The sequence below is a fragment of the Coenobita brevimanus genome, chromosome 101 (assembly GCF_032717465.1).
Source record: "Coenobita brevimanus isolate Jiangsu-jjx chromosome 101, ASM3271746v2, whole genome shotgun sequence".
NCBI lineage: Eukaryota > Metazoa > Arthropoda > Malacostraca > Decapoda > Coenobitidae > Coenobita > Coenobita brevimanus.
In genome coordinates this window covers 45,577,267-45,602,286 of record NC_137054.1, presented here as the reverse complement: position 1 = coordinate 45,602,286, position 25,020 = coordinate 45,577,267, and the positions used below count along the sequence as shown (strand labels likewise).

General features: G+C 42.7%; 1 protein-coding gene across 1 annotated transcript in view; it reads left to right on the top strand.

The window, feature by feature from the left end:
* The window catches only part of LOC145415017 (reelin-like), a 492,696-nt gene that overhangs the window by 22,696 nt on the left and 444,980 nt on the right, over positions 1-25,020 (top strand). The window contains exons 6-7 of the mRNA XM_080284434.1: positions 22,060-22,245; positions 23,618-23,807. Of these exons, the coding sequence (XP_080140560.1) occupies positions 22,060-22,245; positions 23,618-23,807 (376 nt within the window). The remainder of the gene's footprint in view (positions 1-22,059; positions 22,246-23,617; positions 23,808-25,020) is intronic.

Genomic DNA, 25,020 nt, shown 5'->3' with positions numbered 1-25,020 from the left:
CTGCTCATGCGATGCATAAATATCGACTAATATTATGGTAGTCGCTCTCCTCAGAGGAAGTCACTTTCTCAACTCAAAGTTGGCGATAATGTCATCTCGAGTTCTCTCCCTATTGCACTATCACTAAGGCCTTTTCTTTTCTGGCCTTTGAACTTCATTGGTGTTGATGTCGGTTGTTGTGGGGGCTCAACTGAGGATCCGGACACAGGGAAAACTTTTTGCATAGGTCTATCCATTACGGAGGAACGCAGGTAACTGAAGCATGACTCGGGTGCGTGCAGGAGGGTTGTCAGTGGCTGCATGTGGTGAATATAACCCATGGAATATTCAAACAATGTCACAAAACACTAGATCATGTATATGTGTCACCCAGACATCCCCAGGTCGTCATGTATACTGTACATGTCACCCGGATGCGATGGGTTAATATCTGTCTCAACCCTCTATCCTAAAAACTTTCCCATGAGTAAAAGATAAAAATTAGGCATAAAAGAGCAATACAATATTGATACAGTACAGTAATACAGTACATAGTGTACTATTGTATGCACTTATCAAGTGCTGGCATTGGTGGACGGCAGAGTTGTACCATGTGGTACAACAGTGCACTTAATCCCGTGTGTTCAAGTGGTGAATGGCTCCCACAGAGATTAATCCAGCTCCACCACCTCAGGCTCGAATCCTGTCAAGAGTGTTGGAGTAGGTAGCAGAGACAGAGTGGCAAAGGGTGTCAAGTGCATCTCCAGTGAGGTCTCTGACTAAGGCGAGACCTCAAGTGGAGACATCACTCTTGAAGAGGCTGAAGTTGGTGCTATGGTTGAGGTGCCTGGTCGAGGAGAAAAAGTGGCTGTGATGGTGTCTGGCTGGGATAAACAAGGCCAACATGAGGAAGTAGAAGGCATGGGTGACAGAGACAATTACGGAGTGCAGGTCGAGATCCACAGTGACAGGATGATACAAGGAGGTCAAAGGCTATGGTGATACAGTAGTCAGTGTCACCAGCTAGAAGAAAGATGAGACAGAAGACTGCCTGGCAATCCTTCTTGACTGGAACATTATCACATTCTCACGGTCCTGTCACATGTGCGTGGCCATGGTGTCAGTAAAGATGGGCTGCTGATTAGGATGCTTGTAGTAGTCAAGAAGGATGTCCACCGCATCATGGACCTACTGGAGCCTCGAGGTATCTGCCACTTTGTCATCATCATCATCCTTCTCATTCTCGGTGCCGCTGCAGTCACAGACTCCACAATTTTTCAGTTGGACATAGTCTGATACCCAGAGTCTCCTTCGGCCATTTCCAGTCGGTCATGGGTGGTGTTCTTAATCACCTGTTTTCCTTTTGCTTCCATATGCCGGATGAAGTCCTGAGCTTTGAAGATGGCAAAGTCAGCAGTGGTCTGTCACCCTTCAGGAGCTTGTTCCAACTGTGCTCAAGTGTAGGTGCAGAGAGTTCCCTCCAAGCCTGCAACCAGTTGCAGATCACAGACTTGAGGAAATGCTGCTTGAGGTTGGCCAAGGTCCTCTTCCCCCTACTGTCCTTGCCTTGGGCTGCCTCCTTCTTGTCCTTGAGCACAACAATCACATTTTCCATAAACTGTGGATTGTGAGCCACAGCTCAGGCTAGGTAGCATCACGTTGCGAGCCACAGCCCAGGTTGTGCTGGCCGTGCATCACCGCTAACTACTCTACCCTTAAGTAAACTTACTCTTTCCCATACGCAAAGACAGAGAGAGAGGGATTATTATTTTTTTCACCAGATTATGCCTTGGATGTTTATCTTCAAGTTTATAATAAACTAAAAGAAAAAAAAAATCATTTTTTTGTGTACCACGGGGTGGGATAAAAAAAAAAAAAAAGGTAATTGCGAAATCAACGGGTTAAACCTCTTTCAGGACAGCTGCTTCATTACCGCGATAATACCCTGGTCCATCAGTTGCATGACTGAGGTCGAATTAGGGGACAAGAACAAGACCCAAATATGACCTTCATCTCCTACCATCTCCTCAGAAGGATGAGCAGGAGTGCTGTCAAGGAGCAAGGCCAAGATTCTCTGTCAGATAACAGATAATTTCTTTCACAGCATGACTGTAGAAACACTCTTTGAAGATCTCAGCTGTAAATCAAACCTTCAGTGAGTGGAAATAAATCACTGGGAAACTAACCATTAGTCTCCGAGACAACTTGGCTGTTCGGAATACCCCAGTACATGTTTCAGACAATGGGAACCTGTTGCACTGGCACAACACACAACAGGGATGAACTGTTTGCTTGTCCTTCAACCAGGTGACAACTTCTCATTAGCCAAGGTATTAGTTGGGACAGACCTTAAGAACAGACCAATTTCATCAGCATTACTAGAAAGCTCTCAGACAGCACATACCCCCGCCAGTGCCAGTGCCATTAAAAAGGATCCGAATCCGGAGGCGTGGATACAGGATCCCTATCCGTATCTGGAGCCATTCCAAAAGTTGGTAAATTCATTCTTGGTTCATGGAGCACCTTTCCACAATTTAAATGAAATTCATTGAGAACTTATGGAGACATTGTGCACAATACTCTGGATCCCGATCTATATCCACATCAAAATTTAATCATTTCTTCCTTGGCCCATGACCCACCCTTCAACAAAATTTCATAAAAATCTGTTCATAACTTTTTTAGTAATCCCCGGATCCGGATTTGTCCCCAAATCCATGGAGCACCTTTTCACAGAATTTCACTGAAAGTCATTGAGAACTTTTGAAGATATTCTGTGGGACTCTCGGGATCCTGAACCGGATCCAACCCAAAATTTAATCATTTGTTCACTGGACCATGGCCCACCCTTCCACAAAATTTCATAAAAATCCGTTCATAAGTTTTTGAGTAATCTTGCTAACAGACAGACAAACAAACAAACAAACAAATGAACGAGGAGTAAAACACATACCTCCTTGGCGAAGGTACGGTATATAAACCTGATTGAGACATAACCCTCCATTATTAATTAGGTTTTAAAGAGTTTGGCATGAAATGCATCAATTCCTTTGGTGTCTGCATCCAACACTTCACCACAGGAAATCTTCTTAGACAGCCCTTGTTGAAGTTTGAACCGAATCAGCCAACTTTCAATCACCATGAAATCCTTGATCCCCAGTTGCCGAGCGAACATGGTGGCTGCAGCCTTAAGCTCGACAGCATGCACAATTGTGCCACTGGCTCACCGTTGTAGAATCACTTCAGGCAGGACTGGTTGAATCCACCAAAACATGGCATGGCCATTATTTTGCACTCGTTCCATCGCACAGTTGTGCTATATTCACCCTGGAAGAACACCACGATGGGGTGCTTGTTCTTACGCAGATCGTGCAATGTGGTCTGAGGCATGTTGTACTGCGTGATCAGTCTTGCTCCATCTTCTCGATTATCTCTGTCTTCACCATGAAGATGATATGACACCACTTAGCAGGTGGTGGAGGAGTCATGGAGACAACAACCAAGACCATACACAAGGCCAGCAGGACCTACTGGAGCCAGGGCTCTGCAACAAAAGCCACAAACTCAGCCATCACACATAACTTGGGCCAAGTACAGTACAGTAGTGAGCACAGATGCGTGGGACAAGCAAAGACACAGCACTGGGGGTTGGCACCACATGCACAGTTGCACATTTGTAATTTCAGAAATCACAATAAAGCACTAGGACACAAAGCACTGAGAGGCCATAAGCTTTGCAAGAACAACAAACAAGGCATAGGAGGCCAAAGAGTAAGTCACAGCACTAGGATTTTGCCACCGTGTGGTGGGCCATTCCTGCGACACATTCTGATTGGCTTGTGTTGTGGGGTTTTCCTGGACTCCGGTTGGCTACCACAAATGAGCTGGATGATACATCTCACCACCGGATATTGCACAGAACCGCCAGTTGCTTCCCATTTTGGCACCGGATATTGCACCGTTTCGCTGTATATTGCTTTAATAGAGCTGAGCAAAAAGCGCCAGGTATTGTGTTGGGGCAGATGTTGCGACGTAGGATAATGAAGAGTTTATTGTATTCTGTATCCTATCCACTCACTGCACTCCACACACATTTCTCAACATCCCCATCTCCGCTGGTATTACTCGTGACTTTTCCTTTTTATGCCACACCATAGTCTCATACCCATAAGTAAGCATAGGCACTAAAACTCCTTCATGCAAGCCTCTCGCAGCTGCCACAATCTGACCTCTGCTTCTTAACAAGGCCTTCATAGCCTCAGCCACTTTTCTTCCCTGTGTCACTCTAGTTTACTCTTCTTTTGCAAATTAGGTCTCCTTTTTTATCACTGCACCCAGGTACTTAAACCTTTAGCAATTCAAGTTTCTCTTCATTGGGAGTCACCTTGTTTTAACAATCATCACTTAACCCTTACCTACATTCAGCATCATGGCACGGCACTCACAGGCATCTACAGTACAAAACTGCACTACTCTTTCAAGTTCTTGTCTGCTATTTACAGTCAGTACTACACATCTGCATAATTCAGATTTGAGATGCTGCTGCATCTTTCACGATTCGTTGCCAGTGTCATCCCTCTCTCCATTACTCCTTTTTTTAGATTACTCATAACGACATCCATCATCCTTCCCTCTCTCTCTCTCTCTCTCTCTCTCTCTCTCTCTCTCTCTCTCTCTCTATATATATATATATATATATATATATATATATATATATATATATATATATATATATATATATATATATATATATATATATATATATATATGAACCTTGTGGCATTATCGGGGCATTCAGCACTTGTCCAAATTAATGTCATCTCTAAGCCATGCTTTACTTTGGAGCAAGTGCATTGTGGTCCTCGGCCCTAACGGGCAGCAAGCACTCTGGCCAAATGAGAGCCGTTTCAGAACAGCTACCATTATAACAAACACCACATCTGCAGCACCGCCACCACGACGATCACCACAGCTAGCATCACCACCATCATCATTATAGCTACCACCACCACGACCAGCACCACTACGGTCATCATTACAGCTTCCACTGCCATCTTCATAGCTATCATCACCACCACCATCATTATCACAGCAACTATCACCATCACAGCTACCATCAACACCACCACCACCATCATCATAACTATTCCCACCACTACCACCACCACGACAATCATCATAGCTACCACCACCATCACCATCCCCATCATCACAACTACCACACCAACATCACCACCATAATCATAGCTACCACCACATCTAGCATGACATCTACCACCATATTCTGGTGAATAAAATCGTCGTTTCGTAGCATCAGTGAAGTAATAAACATTGGACTGTAAATGTACTCTCTCCTTCTCTCTCTCTCTCTCTCACACACACAAATACACACGAGAATGAGAAAAGGAAGACGTTCTGCGCATCGTTCCACACCTCACCGGGTCAAACTCGGCCTGCAATTGGCCATACCTAAAAAGTATCTTTATGTGAGTCAAGCTCAGTACTAGGTCCAACTAAATAGTGTTCTAATATAAAAAAAGGAAATTTAAGTAAAAGTGATGTTCCAACAACACAATACCACGAAGTAGGCAGTAGTGCCGAACAAGCACATCAGTTGATTCAGTGTTGTCTGTTTTGTCTCTGACGGAGAGGAATGCAAAACTGAAAGTAGAAGCTTTCTGTTAGTACCAGAGATGGCCACAATCTTTAGCAAATCACCTTTGGATGGAGTTAAGAAAAGGGACAAAGGCAGAAAGCAGGATAATGATTTCTACCAGGAGGAGGCCGTAGCACGGGCCGAACAGGGTAGTACTCCCGAGGGGAATGGGAATGCTGGTGATAGAGCTGGAGCTCCTGTTTCACTAGCTATCTAACAATCCCTCTTTGCTGACCTTTTCAGTGTGACAGTAACATGGAGAGTAGACCAGCATACTCTCCCAAACATTTCCTCTAACTATCTATGCACTGCACCACATGCACTTTACATTTCACACAACGTATCCCACTACGTTACAGGGGTTGGCGTCAGCAAGGGCATGCGGCCAGAAAACTTTGCCCCCGCTACCTAGTGGCGGACTTCTGGGGGGAGGCATGGCAGGGGTTACGCTGGCATAGATCATGGGTCCAGGGCAAGATGGGGCTCGGGCCTGTGCTAGAGGGTACAGGGCATTGCGGTTCCCAGGCTGCCGCTTCCGCCCAATAGAGAGGGGCCCGAACCCGGGAGTAGCACCCCAGGAGGCTGCCCTATCAGTGGGTGTATAATGGCTGGATAGTTGTAGTGCCAAGGCGTGCTTGGAGGGTGTCCCTGCAGCTGTCCTGACAGGGTGCCCCGAGGCCACTACCACTGCCACTGGTAAGCTGGTGGGCTAGGGGTCCCAGGAGTAGACTGTAGCACCAGTCGAACAGGGCAGCACTCCCGAGGTTGATGGCAAGCTGGTGACAGGGAGAGCTGGAGCTCCCGTTTCACCAGCCCTCAGGACTTGATCCTGACCATCTCCCTTTTCTGAACATTTTCAGTGCATTCATTTACACAGAGAGTAGGCCAGCATGCTCTCATGATACCTCTACCTTCAACTGTCTACACCACACTACATGCGCATAACATATCACACCTTCTATTCACATCTTTAGTAATGGCCGCTGCAATCTCACAATCAAATGAGGTGGTATCTCGGATTGCCACCACCGGCAGGGTAGGGAAGGAGGCACAGGGTACCTCCCGGTCGCTATCAAGCGACTGTTGCCAGCGCTGGCGACTGTTGCTTATTTCCGGGAATGCTCATCGGCAAAGAGGTGACGGTGCGGCCTTTATTCTTTACTGCACCAACATCCGGCGGCCTTACCACAAATTTAAACTCAGTTCATTTTTTCCTTCAGTCCATATCCCCTTTGGCCCTTTTCCTCACAGAACCACAAATCTCACACCTCTACCGATATATCTCCATTTTTTGTTTTCCTGGTTACCATCTCCTTACAAACTTTCGAAACAAGGGCGGCACCTGTTGTTATATCAAATCCCAATATGCAGTTGACACTATTTTAAACTTCTACTTCATCCAGTTTTGATTACTCATTATATAAATTAAATTGCCAAAACATTGCAAATATATCTGTGTAGTTTATCGTTCCCCCAATGCTTCTTCCGGAACCCAGTGTATTCGATTCCATATCCACTCAGTTGAGTAACCTTGACCTTGCCCTTGGCAATGAAATTACCATTTTGGGTGATTTTAACATACACAATGTTGAATGGTTATTGCATTCTGCCCGGACTGACGACGCTGGTCTAGAATGCGAGCTGTTTGCGGAATCGTTTAATCTCACCCAGTTGGTAAAGCAACCAACCAGAATACCTGATAATCCTGACCATAATGCCCATCTCTTGGATTTATTCTTGACAAATAATCCAGATCAATACAGGATAGAGGTACTGTCACCACTTGGATCCTCTGACCACAATCTCATCAAAGCCTCATTAGTTAACCCTCCTACATCTCCCCATTCCGAACCTGTCAGGGTGACCCGATGGCACTTTGACAGGGCAGACTGGGATGGATTTAGAAATTATCTTGCTGATGTTCCATGGCAGTCTTTCTTCTCTAGTGATCCCAATTCTACCCAGTCCCACATTTGTGACTTAATACTAGCTGGTATGGATTTATTCATACCAAGTCAACAATTCACTAAAAGATCAAACTCTCCAAAATGGTTTGATGGCAATTGTGCCAGAGCAACAGCCCAAAAGTCATTAGCATATAACTCTTACTTAAAATCAAAAACACCTGAATCACTCTCCCAATTTAAAATTGCTAGAAATCATGCAAAAGCTGTATTAAATCTATCTAAATCAAACTTTCTTCAAAAGCAAGCATCAAAACTACTTAACAACCCTAATGACAATAGAATATTCTGGTCAACTCTTAATTCTTTCAATAATAACTTTAACAAGTCATCTTCCATTCCCCCACTAAAATCTTCAGATGGCAATATTACAAATGACCCACGTGGGAAAGCAGATATCTTTGCTAGTACCTTTGCAAGAAACTCTACCATAGATGATACCAGCCAGAATGTCTCAGTACTGGAACTTGATTCTCCCGAAATTGCCCCACTTAAAATACAGACAAGATTTGTAAAATCCATTCTAGACAATTTACCTACCAACAAAGCTCCAGGTCCAGATGGAATTCCGCCAATTGTTTTGAAAAAGTGTTCCCCTGAACTTGCCTCTGTCCTAGCTAAATTATTCAGACTATGCATACGTACTTCTTTATTCCCAAATTCATGGAAAGAAGCCAATATCCACCCAGTTCCGAAGAAAGGAAGTTCGTCTGACCCCTCCAATTACAGACCAATAGCTATCACATCTTCTCTTGGTAAGGTATTTGAAACTTTAATTAATAAGCACATAGTTAAACATCTTGAATCCAACAACTTAATTAATGATAGACAATACGGTTTTCGCCAAGAAAGATCCACCATTGACATACTCAATCGCTTAACTCATACCATCCATCAATCAATTGATCTTTTAGGAGAAACTCATGCAGTAGCTCTTGATATCTCTAAAGCTTTCGACAGAGTATGGCACCGTTCTCTGCTGTCCAAACTCCCTTGCTATGGACTAACGTCTTTTGTTCCTTTGATTTCTTCTTATCTTAGTGACAGGAAAATAAGAGTAAAAGTAGATGATGTATATTCGAATTTCCACTCAATTAACGCCGGCGTGCCGCAGGGATCAGTTCTGGCGCCAACCCTATTTCTGGTTCATATTAATGATCTCTTATCTGTCACTCACAATCCCATTCATTCATATGCAGATGACTCAACACTACATAGTTCATTCACACTCAGACATCCATTTACAAAGTCTAATATCTCTACCTCTCAACTCAATACAGCCATCTCCATAAATCAAGATCTATCTACAATGAGTGAATGGGGACAAAACAACCTTGTCTCTTTTAATGCTAGTAAAACTAAATATATACAGTTTACTAATAGACAGATATTGCCAGATTCGTACATTACCTTCAGTGCTACTAATATTCCCATCTCCAAAAGTATTGAAATTCTTGGTGTCTCATTTAACAGTGCCCTCAGCTGGACCTCTCATGTCAGATCACTTGCTAAAACCGCCTCAAAGAAACTTGGATTATTGTACAGAGTCCGTAACTTCTTCGCCGATGAGCAGTTAGCTATAATTTATAAAAGTCATGTGCGCTCTCAGCTTGAATATTGCTCACCCTTGTGGAATGGTTGTGGAGAGGTTGCATTAAGACAACTAGACAAAATTCAGAATAAAGCTGTTAGAATCATTAACAACCCTGCCATTACATATAAACTACCTCCCCTGCGAGTAAGAAGGAATGTTGCCTCCCTTGCATTATTTTACAGATATTTTTTTGGCAAATGTCAGACGAAGTTGCGTCCATGGTGCCACGTCTCCATGCCTTCCCTCGTGCTACACTGGCATCTGGTAGCGCTCATGACTGGAATGTCACTCAACCACATTGCAGAACTTCTGCCTATCAGAATTCTTTCATTCCCCGAACTGCATCTCTCTGGAACTCGCTTCCCCAGAGTTGTTTTCCTCCAAATTTCAACCTACAACTGTTCAAGTCTAACTGTTACAGATATTTTATGAACAGAGGGCACCAGTAATCTGGTGTATGGATTATTTTTTTTCTCCATTTGTTTTTCCTTCCTCTGTTCTGTTATTTAAAAAAAAAAAAAAAAAAAAAAAAAAGATCCATTGCCTGGACCTGGGACTGTGCAGTGAGTGGGATCTGTGCTATGTCTGTCCCCCTTTATTAGTACTGAAGATGACAAAACAAAATAAGTTTCAAAGCAAGCCTGAGGACAGTAAATCATCCAAGGGGATGAGGGTGGGTTCATGGAATGTGGGAAGTTTGAGGGGAAGAGCGGGGGAAGTCGTTGAGGCATTCAGTAGGAGGTGGGTGGATGTGGCGTGCAGGAAGTCCGGTACAGGGGTGGATCAGCCAGAAAGATTGTTGGGAAGGACTGTTGCTATAAGTTGTTTTGGCAGGGGGGGACAGACGGATGTGGAGGTGTTGGTGTGATGGTTGCAGAGAAATGGGTGGAATATGTTATGAATGTTTTGAGAGTAAGCGATAGGATATTCATAGTGAAAATTCTGTTGGGTAGAAAGATAGCTGCGATTATATCGGCATATGCTCCATAGGATTGGATGTAGCAGAGAAAGATAGATTTTGGGATGATTTAATACATGTAGTGGGTGATATGCGGGATGATGAGATAGTGATTTTGGGAGGGGACTTAAATGGTCATGTAGGTGAAGCAGCACAAGGTTATGAAGGAGTGCATGGGGGATGTACATCGCGTATGGTATAAGGAATGCAGAAGGGGAAAGGATACTCGAGTTTGGGGAGGCAACGGACATGACTGTCTGCAACACATATTCTAGGAAAAGAGACAGTAGGTTAATTACGTATGAGTCTGCAGGAAATAGCAGTCAGACAGATTAATTTCTGGTTAGGAGGGCCGATAGGAGGTTAGTGAGGGATGTTAAAGTTATAGGAAGTGAGGAGTGTGTGCAGCAGCACAAACTATTGATTTGTATGGTGCATAAAGAACAAGTGATGAAAAAGAGGACTTATGTACCTAGGAGGAAAATATGGAAGCTGAAAAACCAAGTAGTAAGGGATGCCTTCTATAGCGAGATGAGGAGAGTGGTGGCTGAACAGGGAGCTGTAGACAGAGGCTTTAATGAACAGTACAGAGCCCTCAAGAACAATTTCTTGAGAGTTACTGATGTAACATGCGATTGGACAAGAGGACCACCAAGACATAAAGTAACTCGGTGGTGGGATGAGGGTGTAGAAGCTGCAGTTAAGGAGAAAAGAATGCTTTTCCGGGAATGGAAGAAGGGTGGTAGCAAATAGGAATATTTGGCTGCCAAGCGTAGGGCTAAAAGAGAAGTATACAGGGCAAAGTCTGAGTCACAGAGACTATTACTTGATAACCTAAGTCATGGGGAAAGGAAGAATATGATATTTAGGGTGGCAGGTCAAGTGAAGGGGGATAATCGGGATATTATCGGTGAGCAGTGTGTGAAGAATGATGAAGGAATGATAGTGATGAACAGTGAGGATATTAAAGATTCATGGAGAGAACATTATAACAGGTTGTTGAATGAGGAGTTTGACTGGGACAGGGAAGGTTTGGAGCCAGCAGATCCAGTGTCTGGCCCTTGGCCTTTGATTGATGCTGCTACTGTGAGTGAGGCAATAGGCAGGATGAGGGTGGGGAAGGCAGCAGGTGTGTCTGGGTTGACTGCCGAAATGTTGAAGGCCTCAGGCGATATAGGGGTGAGGTTAGTCACTGACCTGATAAATAGGATTTTTTATGAGTGTGTTGTCCCAAATGATTGGGTGAAGAGTGTAATTGTAAATGTGTATAAAGGGAAGGGTGATGCCCTGGAAAGAGGAAATTATAGAGGTATAAAGCTTTTAGATCAGATAATGAAGGTAATGGAGAGAGTTTTAGAAGGTATGATTAGAGAGAGAGTGAATATTGATGAGATGCAGTTTGGGTTTATGCCAGGTAGGGGGACCACTGATGCTATATTCATTGTTCGACAGCTTCAGGAAAACTATGTTGGTAGGAGAAGGGATCTTTATTTTGTTTTTGTTGATTTGGAAAAGGCCTTTGACAGAGTCCCTAGAGAGGTGGTGAAGTGGGCAATGAGAAAGCTTGGCTTGGAGGAGTGGCTGTTTAGGGTGGTTACGGCTATGTGTGTGGGTGCTCACACCCAGGTAAGAGTGAATGGAGATTTGAGTGATGAGTTTTCCGTGAATGTTGGTGTGCATCAGGGGTCAGTCTTGAGTCCCATGTTGTTTATCATGGTACTTGAAGCCCTTTAACGTGACTTTAGAAACGGACTCCCGTGGGAGTTGTTGTATGCTGATGATTTGGTGTTGATTGCAGAGAACGAAAGGGAGGCGGAGGAAAGGTTTAGGAAGTGGAGAGATGGTATTGGGCACAAGGGTTTAAGGGTAAATGCAGATAAAACAGTGATGATATCTAGGGTTGGTGGCAGTACTGTCAAAGACGAGGGAGAGTGGCCATGTGCAGTTTGCCACAAAGGCGTGGAAAGTAATTCCATCTTGTGCGGTGTTTGTGATAAATGGGTGCATAAGAGGTGTAGTGGTATCAGAGGTAGACTGCGAGATAATGCTGATTTTATGTGTACGGCGTGTCGGGGTGAGCAGGTAGAGATTGTCAGACGTGAAAGGATTGAACTTGCTGGTGAATCTCTTGAGTGTGTGGAAGAGTTTTGTTATTTGGGAGACATGTTGTGTGCTGGAGGTGGGGCTAGGGCTAGGGTGAGAAGTGGTTGGAAGAAGTTCAGGGAGCTCTTGCCTCTCCTGACATTGAGAGGGCTCTCCCTACGTGCTAAAGGGTCTTTGTATGCAGCATGTGTTAGGAGTGTAATGCTGTATGGTAGTGAGACCTGGGCAGTGATGGAGGAAGATATTCGCCGGCTCAGACGTACAGAAATGACAATGATTAGGTGGATGTGCAGTGCATTCCTGCGTCCAAGGCCTGGAGGGGCTGGGTTTACGATGGAAGAGTTGAGAGGTAGGATGGGACTGGAGTGTATTGGTGTTGTGATGAGGAGAGGTAGATTGAGATGGTTTGGACATGTGGAGAGGATGGGAGATGAAAATTGGGTGAGGAAGGTGAGAAGTGTTAATATTGGGGATGGGGTTATGAGGGGTAGACCGAGAAAGACATGGGACGAGGTCATTAAGTGTGACCTCAGGGTTAAGGGACTTAATAGGGAGGCTGCAATGGATCGTACAGCGTGGAGAGCCGCCATTAGGTGACCAAGGCCGACACATGCAAGCATGTTGGAGCCTTTAAAAACGAAAACGAAAACGAAAACGAACTTGTGGAAATGGAGATTCATAATAAACTGGCTGAACGAGTGCACGAACTAGAGAAGGCTTTTCAGAGTGAAATAGATGAAATTACAAAACAGTTGCACATGCAGAAGGAAGAAAATGAAAATTTAGTAAAGGAGATTAATAAGAAAGACAACAATTGATGAATTATCAGTTGAGGTAGGTACACTTAGAAGGAAGATTAGTGAAATGACAAGCACAGTTGTCAACCATGAGAGTATTATGGAAGAGTTCAGAAATGATAGAGACAATAAGGCAGGCAAGTACTCTGATAGATCATAGTAGTGATATTGAGGAGAAGATAACCCAGGTAAATGAAGCAATGCAAAGCTACAAAAATGATGTGGAAACAACATAAGTTGAAATGGTGAAAGTAAGGAAAGACTTAGAAACAAGAGTTGAAGAAAAAAGCATTAAAAAGGAAGTGAAGAAAATAATCCATAACAATCCAAAATTGGTCAAAGAATCAGCAGACATCAACAAATCTGTAGTAATCACTGGTATAGAGGAGGAAGAAATAAGATTTCGAGAGACAAAAAGGAGATGGCAAATGTAATGAACATATTGAAGGAAGTGTCAGAGGAAATCTGTAGTAAAGACACAGAGGAACACAAAAGGCTAGGGAAATATAGAGAAAAATAAATCAAGGCCTCTGAAAGTAACCTTCCAGAGTGTAAACACTGTGGAGGAAATACTGAAAAATGCAAGCAAACTTATGGAAAAAGAGGACTTCAAAAATGTATGGATAAAGAGATGCCTAACTCAGGAGGAACTTGGATTACTAAAGGAGAAGAGGGAGGAAGCAAAAACAAAAATGAGGAAGATCAAAGGAAGAGAAGAACACATTTTTTTTACAAAGTATTTGGACTGCAGGTTCGAAAGTGGTACATAAACAGGAGGGAATAAAGAGGAGAAAGGTAGTAGGCCAAAGTCATGACAAGTATGTAAACAAGATGACTAAATTGATGCACTCAAATGTACAGTAGATGGAATGGTATCTGAATTACTAGAGATGAACGATTATATCAACGAAAAGGAACCACATATTGTTTGCCTAACTGAAACAAAATTAACACCAAGGATATCAAACGATACACTAAACCTAGAGGAATACATTATATGGAGAAGAGGTTGGAACTTTAAAAAAGGAGGAGGAATTATAATATTAACAAAGAAAATCTGCAGATCAAGGAAATAGAACTAGATGTACCATCACAGGTAGAACTGATCGCAGTAGAGATTAGTAAGTCTGAAGGGAAAGTAATTGTGGCAGATTTATACGTGCCACCCAGATAAAACATTTGGGAAAAAGGAGAATATGAAGACTTGGCAGAGAAAACAGTTCAAAGTTTAAGAGCACTACTACATAGAATGGAGGAGAAATCTGAAAGAATTATACTAACTGGTGATTTCAATACAAATATAAACTGGAATACTCTAGATATAAAAAGCCAGGAAAGCTGTTGGGAACTAAAGCTTCTGGACCTTGTGCAGGGGTGTCTCCTAACACAGCATGTAAAAGAAAGCACCAGAAAAAGAGGACTTGACATACCATCAGTACTAGATCTTATATTTACTAGGCAAGAAAATGATATTGACACTATAACGTACCACCCTCCATTCGGCATAAGTGACCACGCAGTATTAAGTTACAACTTCAGTATTTCATATGACATAGTTAATAGTAATGAAAGTTACAAAAAGAGACTTAACTACAAAAAGGGCAACTCTCATGACCTAAAGAAATACTTCTTAGAAACAGATTGGGGAAAAGAGCTTAGAGGACAAGATTTAAATGTTATATATAAAAAATTCTGTGGACTTTATGAAATAGGAGTCCAGAAGTACATCCCACAGCACAAAGAAGCAGAAAAGGAAATAAAGAAATGGTTTAATACGGAATGTAAAAAATCAAAAGAAAAAAGGGATTTGTTGTGAAATAGAGAGGAAGACACAATAGTGAAAGAGCATATAACAACTATAAACAGGCAAGAAAAGATTATACAAGAATAAGGAGGGAAGCCCAAAAACAGTTTGAGGACGACATCGTAAATAAAAGTAGTGATCAACCGAAGCTATTTTACAACTATATCAGAAGCAAAACCAAAGTAGAAGATAAAATACAATCCATTACAGATGAGGGGATCACCTACACACAAGAGAAGGATATTTGTGAAGCACTAAATAAAAATTTCCAATCAGTTTTTACAGAAGAAAATACTTTTGAGAGGGATTATAAATAGAACATGCATGCCCACACATACTACCAGATATACGAATATCAGAAAAAGAAATACAGGAGGAGCTAAGTAAATTAGACAAAGGAAAAGCAATTGGTCCTGATGAAATTTCATGTTGGGTGCTACATGAATGTGGAAAGGAATTAAGTAAACCATTGTTTTAAATTTTCAAGGAATCCTTAGAACAAGGTAAACTACCTGATATTTGGAAGAAAGCAAACATTGTTCCCTTATTCAAGAAAGGGAATAGACAAAATCCACTCAGCTACCGACCAGTATCACAAACCAGTGTTGTAAGCAAGGTATTAGAAAAGCTGATAAGAAAAGTTTGGGTAAATCATCTAGAACACAATATGATAACAGAAAGGCAGTTTGGTTTCAGAAAGGGAAAATCATGTGTTACCAGTTTGTCGAGCTACTGTGATAGTATAACAGAAACATTACAGAACAGAGAAGGATGGGTGGACAATATCTATTTAGATTTCAAGAAAGCCTCTGACAGAGTACCGCATCAAAGACTTTTATGGAAACTGTACCATCAGGGAGGAATCCAAGGCAAACTGTATTTTTGGATGCATGATTTTCTCAAAAAAAAGGGAAATGAGAACAGTACTAAGGGGCAATTACTCATTATGGAGAGAAGCAACTAGTGGAGTTCCACAGGGCTCAGTGCTGACACAAGTTATGTTTTTAGTGTATATAAATGATGTAGACAGTAACACTGGAAATGAAAGCTATCTAAATATGTCTGCTGATGATGCAAAAATACAAAGGAGAATTACTAACACAGACTCATGTAAAGAGCTACAAGATGAATTAAATAAACTTCATGAATGGAGCAATACATGGCAAATGGAATTCAATGTGGACAAGTGTCACGTAATCAAGTCTGGTAAAAGTGGAAAAAGACCTGATTGGGATTATAAGTTAGGAAGCAAAACCCTACACACGTCAGAAAAAGAGAAGGACCTAGGTGTGATTATCAATAACAGACTATCTCCGGCTGACCACATCAGTGAGAATGTACGGGACATGTATACACTGCTTGCAAATATGAGAACAGCATTCACATACATAAATGAAGACATGCAAAGAAAGATAATACCATCATTCATCAGACCAATCCTGGAGTATGCGTCAGTAGTCTGGAGTCCTTATCTCAAAAAAACACATAGATAAGATTGAAAAAGTTCAAAGGGCCGCTACAAGATGGGTACCAAGCTTACGGGATCTAAGCTACGAAGAAAGACTAGAAAAACTAAATCTACCTACACTACAGGAGAGAAGGAAAAGAGAAGACATGATTACGCTATACAAATGCATATCAGGGAAGAAGAAAATAGACATAAATGAATATATAACCTATGGGGATACATCAGCAAGAGGACACTGCAAAAAATTGCATAAAAAAAGAGGCGATAAAGACGTAAGTTTCCCAAATAGGGCAATTGATCAGTGGAATTCACTACCGAATGAAAGAGTGTGTGCCAAAACAATTCATAAATTCAGGGATATGTAAGATAAAAATGGTTTAAGACACGGGACAGTACGAGCTTGACTCATTCCTGCAAAGATACAAATAAGTAAGAACAATTAGGCAAGAACACACACACACACACACACACACACACACACACACGCACACACACACACACACACACACACACACACACACACACACACACACACACACACACACACACACGGGATAATAGGATAGTAGATTTCATAACGGGCCGTTTTTATTGTTGTTCAGGGGTACAATCACAGCTTTTTTCCACTCTACTGGTACAGTTTTCCTCATCCTTGCCTTCTTACATGTCTCGAGTAAACACTTCATAGCACTCTCACCACTGCGCTTAATTATCTCTGCATAAAGTAATCTCAACCTCCGCTGCTGGCCCATTCTTCATCCGCTTCACAGCATATGTTTCCTTTCCTGGTAATACTCGTACATCTCTTCTCTGCACACCACCAAAGCCATCATGTTTACGCCCGCTCTGCTGTCACCATTCCCACTCATCAGCCTTTCAAAAGATTTTTCCATCTGCTCCTTACCGTACTTCCACTGGTTATTATTCTGCTACTTTTATTCTTTGCACTTTGATACTTCCTTCCACTTCCACGGCTACAATTTCGCACCTCTCCCCAGAACAATTTCCTATTGTCATAGTAATTTGCATTCATTATTTCTTTCAAGATCATTTCAGGTACCTCATTCAATTTCCTTTAACTAGACTCTACGCATGTTTCTTACTGTCAGTGTACCCTCATTGTACTCTTCATTTGAGTCTCTTTCTTGCATCCAATCTAGCCACTTCGTCTTTTCCTCCACAGTTCTTTTAGCCTCTTTATCACACCACACTGTACCTTCCTTGTTAATTGCTAACCTCGCGGCACCACGTAGCGCATTGGGATTTCTAACTAAATATTCCCTTTATGCAATTCACTAGTTGTCCAGATCCATTTCATTTCAATTCGTTGCCTTCAATTCCTGCATTGTTTTAGCCTGATATTCATCGGCCACTTCTTGTTTCTCAGCTTCTCCACTCTGAGTCTTTCCCCCTGACTGCCCCTCTCTCTCTTAATCCATCTCACTCATCACAGCGTAAACTTGTATACCATGATCATGTTATTAGATTTAGGAGATGCAGGAGTGTGCAAGGGACAGCATGGTGGAATGATGAGGTGAAACGAGCAATGGAACAAAAGAAGGCATATAGAGACTGGCCAGCGAGTAGAGGTAGAGGAGAGGATGAGAGAGAGAAGAAAGAGGTATATGTGAGCAGGAGAAGGGAGGTGAAGAGTTTGGTGAAAGAGAGTAAGAAGAGAGCGGATGAAGAGTTTGAGAGGAACTTGAGTGTGAAATGGAGGGAGAGTTAGAAATTATTTTGGAAGGAGGTAAAGAAAGTAAGACAGTGTGAAAGGGTAAACAGTAGGGGAGTGAAAGATAAGAATAATATATTGTTGGTGGAGAAGAGAAAGAAAATGAGGAAATGGAAGGAGCACTTTGAGGATTTGTTGAATGTAGAGAGTGAGAGCAGTGCGAGAATAAGTGGTTGGGGAATGGCTGGGAGAAGAAGAGATGAGAGGAGGGAGGAAGAGATCAGTAAGGCGGAAGTAGTGGAAGCAATGAAGAAGATCCAGATAGGAAAGGCCCCAGGAATTGATGGAGTGTGTGGTGGAATGTTCAAGTACGGGAGTGAGATTGTTGTGGACTGGATATGAAAGTTGTGTAGATTGGCTTGGGAAGAGGGAAGGGTTCCAGAGGATTGGAAATCAGGTATAATTGTTCCTTTATATAAAGGAAAACGGGAGAGAGAAGTACGTGGTAACCATAGGGGTATTTGCCTTCTTAGTGTGACTGGAAAAATGTATGGTAGAATACTTTCTGATAGGGTTAGGCATATAACAGAGGAGCTAGTTGGAGAAGAATAAGGGGGATTTAGGATGGGATCAGATATTTGTTCTAAGATGTTTAGTGGAGAAGTATCCAGAGAAGGGAAAGAAAGTGTATGCTGCCTTCGTTGACTTAGAGAAAGCATATGACAGAATAGATAGGCAAGGTATGTGGAAGGTTTTAAGAATATATGGAGTGGAGGGGAAATTGTTGAGTGCTGTGAAGAGTATGTACGAGGAAGTTAGGGCTGTGGTACACGTGGATGATGAGCTGAGTGAGTTCTTTGATCTAAATGTGGGACTGAAACAGGGATATGTGATGTATCCATGTCTGTTTAATATATTCATGAATGGGGTTGTAAAGGAGGTGCAAGGTAGGGCAGTGGATGTGGAGGTGACTCTAATGAATGAGGGTGAGGTGCGGAAGATTCCGGTGTAGCTGTTTGCTGATGATACAGTATTGTTGAGTGAAGATGAATGGGAGTTGCAAGGTTTGGTGAATGAATTTGGGACAGTGTGTAAGATGAGGAATCTGAAAGTTAATATAAACAAGAGTAAAGTTATGGTGTTTGAGAGGAATGAAGTCACAGAATGCACAGTGAGGCTAGATGGTGAGGATAAGGAGCATGTGAGTGCATTCAAGTACTTAGGTAGTGTGATGAGTAAGGATGGAAGTTTTGGGGATGAAGTACTTGAAAGGGTACAGCAGGGAAGGAAGGTTGTTGGTTCACGGTAAGCGGTGATGAGAAATAGGGAGGTGAGTATGGAAATTATGAAGTCACTGCAAAATAGTATTGTAATCCCTGCCCTGACGTATGGAAGCGAGGCACGGACCTTGCTAGAGGTTAACAAGTCAAGAGTGAGAGCAGTGGAAATGAGTTACCTGAGAGGAGCATGTGGAGTGACGTGTAGGGACAGGTTGGCGTATGAAGAAATGAAAGAACTTTGTGGGGTGGATGTGGATGTGATTGAGAGAATTACAGTAGGAGATATACACCGAGGTGGTTTGGACATGTGGAGAGAACGGAGAATGAAAGACTAAGAGGGTGTATGTAGGTGAAGTGGAGGGAGGGAGAGGGAGGGGGAGACCGAGGATGAGGTGGAAGGATAGAGTTGAGAGGTATATGAGGGAGGGGGGAGTGAGTTGGGGGAGGGCAGTTAAATGGTGGGTGACAGAGCGACTTGGAGGCATTTTGTCTGTGGCCACCCTTTGCCGGATTAGGGCGTCGGGCTATAGACAGATAGATAGATAGATAAACCTCCCACATCGTCGGTATTTATCCTACCGAGAAATTAAAAAGCTAATTTTGTTAAAGGTGGAGGAAACTTCTACTATATTTTAAGCACACTTAAGGACGCATGAAAGTGACATAATGGACAAAATCAACGTACCGTTTATAAAATTACCTCGTCATATTAAGGTTGGATTTTTTTATGTCTTCGTGGACAACTAGACCTCCGATGATGCCACTGGAGGCTGAACCTGACAGTTGACGGAATGGTCTCTCTCCCACAGGAACCATGGAATGAATTGTTTGGGTTATAAGAAGTTAGGTCTGTGTGTTGGAGTCAAGCATTTTGAAAGTCTGAATGATTGGCAAACGTATGTGTGGCCAGTGTCACGAGACTGTTGCAAGCTCTCCCACTTTGTGCTCTGTGCGCCTGTCTCTGGTTTCCTCACAGCCCACATGTTAGTGGGATATGGAGTTGGCAGGATAATGATGATGATCTCAAATATCGATTTTGTTTCAGTTTGACTCGATGTATTTATAGTTTACTGTTATATGATCTTCCTGCTCACACTATCAAAATGTAAGAAACTGGGTCAGAAGGTTCTCTCTCTCTCTCTCTCTCTCTCTCTCTCTCTCTCTCTTTGTCTCTCTCTCTCTCTCTCTCTCTCTCTCTCTCTCTCTTTGTCTCTGTCTGTCTGTCTGTCTGTCTGTCTGTCTCTCTCTCTCTCTCTCTCTCTCTCTCTCTCTCTCTCTCTCTCTCTGTCTGTCTCTGTCTGTCTCTGTCTGTCTGTCTGTCTGTCTGTCTGTCTCTCTCTCTCTCTCTCTCTCTCTCTCTCTCTCTCTCTCTGCGGCCTTCAAGGATTTGGAGAAAGCATATGAAAGGGTGGATAGAAAAGGATTGTGGAAAGTATTAAGAATAAATGGAGCAGATGGGAAGTTGTTGAATGCCGTGAAGAGAGTGTATGAGGGTGCTAAGGCTGCAGTGCGTGTGGATAGTGAACTGTGTGAATTCTTCTATTTGAAGGCTGGGTTGAAACAAGGATGTGTCATGTCTCCATGGCTGTTCAGTCTGTATACGGATGGGGTTATAAAAGATTTACAAGGTAGAGCAGTGGATGTTGGAGCGGCCCTAGTGAGAGAGGGCAGTGTTTGGAAACTTTCTGTACTGTTGTTTGCAGATGGTACTGTGTTGTTAAGTGAAGATGAAGGGGAACTGCAAGGCTTGGTGGATGAGTCTGGGAAAGTGTGTAAGAAACGGAATTTAAAGGTAAATGTAGGGAAGAGTAAAGTTATGGTCTTCGAGAGAAATGAAGTCAGTGAATGTACAATGAAGTTGGATGAGGAGGAAATGGAAAATGTGAGTGCGTTTAAGTACTTGGATAGTGTGATGAGTAAGGATGGAAGCTTAGAGGGTGAAGTGCTTGAACGGGCACAAAAAGGAAGAAAAATTGCTGGTTCCTTGAAAGCAGTGATAAGAAGCAGGGAAGTGAGCATGGAAGTGAAAAAGTTACAACATGACGGTATTGTGATACCAACTCTAATGTATGGATGTGAAGCTTGGACCTTGCTGGAGGGACAGAAGTCAAGAGTGATAGCAATGGAACTGAGTTCAGAGGAACGTGTGGAGTCACAGGGAGAGACAGACTGACAAATGAGGATGTGAAGGAGTGTTGTGTGGATGCGGATGTGATAGGAAGTCTTAGGAGAAACACACTGAGGTCGTCTGGCCATGTGGAGAGGATGGAAAGTGAGAGACTGACGAGGAGAGTGTATGTGAGTGAGGTGGAGGGGGTGAGAGGGAGGGGGAGGCCAAGGATGAGATGGAGGGATGGAGTGGAGAGGTATATGAGAGAGAGGGGTGTGAGCTGGGAGCAGGGCAGTAAAATGGCGTTGGACAGGGCGACATGGAGGCGATTTGTTTGTGGCCGCCCCTTACCGGATTAAGGCGTTTGGTAATATATATATAGATAGATAGATATACATATAGATAGATAGAGAGATAGATATAAATAGACAGATACAGAGAAATAGATATGCAGTATATATATATATATATATATATATATATATATATATATAAGTCACTGAGTACCGTGTACCTTTTAATGTTTATTCATCTGAGCTATTGGGCTACATGTAGTTAATTATTTAACTGTTTTAAACTACCTGAGTTTCGTGTTGCAACACGATAATACAGTGTAATTGTAAAGAGTACTAGGAAAAAAGCCCTACAGTGAGATGATGGGTGTGTGGTTGCAGCCAGGTGTCTGTGGAGCTGCCTGCTGGTGCTCGGGGTGCCGGCTGCCGCTTCCAGGTGTGGCAGGAGCGGCACTCAGGCGCTGGCAGGGATATCTGGGCCATCGACGACCTCACCATTACCTCACAGCTTTTTAACAACATCCAGCTGGACTTCAGTGACGTCGCGGCAGCTAATAATTCACTGAGGTCTGTTGCCCTAATGTTTCACTGAAGAGTGCATTGGCATTTGCTCAAAGTTATTTCACTGACTGATGGCTCTATCTTTAAAATTAACAGTCGTTAGGCTTAGTCAGTCAAAATTTGACCATCATTTATGAACACCTTTGGAGATAAGATGCTGCCATGTATATCATGTTGCAGAGAAATTTGTGCAACGCCGCAGGGAAATTAGACGCATTCTATCGTCATTTTATAACTATGAACACTCCTTCAGTGAGAGTCTGCTATCCTCTTTTTAATCTTAGTATTAAGAATATGGTTGTCATACTCTGTGAAGAAAAATAAAGATAATTATTCCAAGTTTCCTGGATTTATACGTGTATATACATACATACATACATATATATACTGTACACACACACACACACACACACACACACCCACCCACATATCTATATATATATATATATATATATATATATATATATATATATATATATATATTTCTGTAGGGGAAGACGGGTGTGAACTGGCTCGCAGGAAAAGTTGTGAAGGAACGTACGTTGGACGTGAGGTAACTCACTCTCACGGCATGTTGTGGCTGTGTACTGAGAGTAAGGTGGCTCAGCCCATCAGTTTGAAAGAGGGCGTTGACTGACCTTGTTGAACCCCATGATTGTTCGTTCATTGTTGATTGCCTCTGGTATGAGAGCATAGACCATGGCCTTATAGTTGGCCCATCGGCCAAAGTTTGAAGCCATGGTACTTATTTTAAGAGTTTTATTTATATATCCTGCTTTGTAAGAGGTTAGTACCAGGCTTAGTGGATGTTTTCCTGCATATAGTGTCGGGGCCATGCACTTAAGGTCGTAGAAGCTGTTTCAACCTCACATAGCCTGTGTCCTCCACTTCGTACATAGGCTATGTGAGGTGATTTGAGGCCACCTGTCGGATGTCGTTTGAGGTCACCGGTAAAACATGCTCGAACGACTGGACCCAGCAGCCCAATTTTTGGCATGGAGACATACATGACCTCCAGTTCGGACATAGGCTATGTGAAGTTGACCTCCGAGGTCATTTGAGGTCACTGGTTGGAGGTGCGTTAATCTGCGAAAACTGAAATAGAAAGTTCCTGGACCTCTTATAATCCCTCTTCAAAAGCATAAGAGGTATATGGTCTTTCTGGAGAAGACAGAATGATTGAACTAGAACAAAAATAGGATTAGACTGGGTGAAGACTGCTTGAACTATTACACCCACACACCCACACCCACACCCACACCCACACACGTATGTGAGTGCGCCCTCTAAACAGTACCCTGCTCTTGGTTCCGGAACGTTGGTATAAAATTCTTCATGCTCAGTCCTGACTGAAGAAACACATGACTTGTGTTGGCAGATTCCATCTCGGTGGACTGGAGGAAAATGTGTGTGGCCATGACTCAGCCTTGGTCTTCAGTGACATCATCGCCACTGAAGACACACGTTTTGTCGAGACCAAATCCATCGGAGTGGGACCCTCGTACATGATGCAGTTTGATCTTGTCATTGGCTGCGACGATATACCTCCACAGGACACCCCCAACAAGGTAACAGAGGTTTATGATGAGCATGTAACTATGTTTATCTTACTGAAGTGGGTTAGTATAAATCAATCAGCAATCGGACGTCAGACGCACAATTCCCGAGTTCCTTCACCACATACTTCCATTTTGTTCCTTTCACCGTAATCGTGTGAAAATTGAAACTGCACCCTTTTTTTAACCTTTCACTTTTTTTTTCAGTCGTTCATGTTGCTATACCTACCTACCTACCTACACCTGCAACGTCCACATTCACTCGACTTTGCTTATGCAATTGATCCAAAAGTATCAGTACACACTTCGGGCGAAACAGTCTGATACCACGATGGGTAAAGGAAAATGCTCCAGTGGTTCCATCCCATGTTCGTAAATCGGCTTTCATGAGGATGCATTATATTGCGTGCCTGTAGCATTTTGGTATTATCACATAAGATGCTAAAATATTAATCATACTGAGCCATCACAAGCTGTATTGATAATTTCAAATTCCATCAGAGCCCTTCTGCGCAATACACTTTGGGGGCTAATGTAAAATCGCGGCCATATAAAACGACCCAACTCCTGTTGGTGCAGACCCGTCTTTTCTACGCGACAGTCACTCCAGTGACGGAAGGCAAAGGCATGGAAGTACCTGGGGTAGGCGGAAGGCGGAGTAAAGGTGAGCAGTGGCGGAGACGTTACATTCAGGAGTATGGTGGAAGAGAAATGTAAGAATCTTATATGGCATCAGTTCTGAATAACAAAAATGTCATCCAACAGAAATAGTAATACTGTGTCTAAGTTTTTGTATTAAAGGTCTGTTATCTCTAGCTTTATCACAGAGTTACTAAGCTGGAAAACAGCGGACTATCTAGTTTGTGAAACTCATTAAATAACTGTGGTCTCTTTTTTTCGCGATTTATCTTGAAAACATTGCTTGTACAGCAAAAGCAGTTTCCCATAGGTCGGATAGGTGTGCTGAACCGACTACGTGGGCTTTCTTAATACCCGCTTAGTTGCTAACTTGTATAAAGTGTTTTTCTTCTCTCCTGTTTAGAGCACCGGCACTGACATACTCCTCTCTTGTGTGTACCGGGGGGGGGGGGCGCCACTCAGTGTTTCTAAATGGTGGATTCAAAGACTTTTCGTATCATCAATATTCCTCATCTTCACTTAACCCCTTCAGTCTCTGTCTTTCTTCGGGTCTGAAACCCCTCCTCCATCCCCCTCCTTCTCTCTC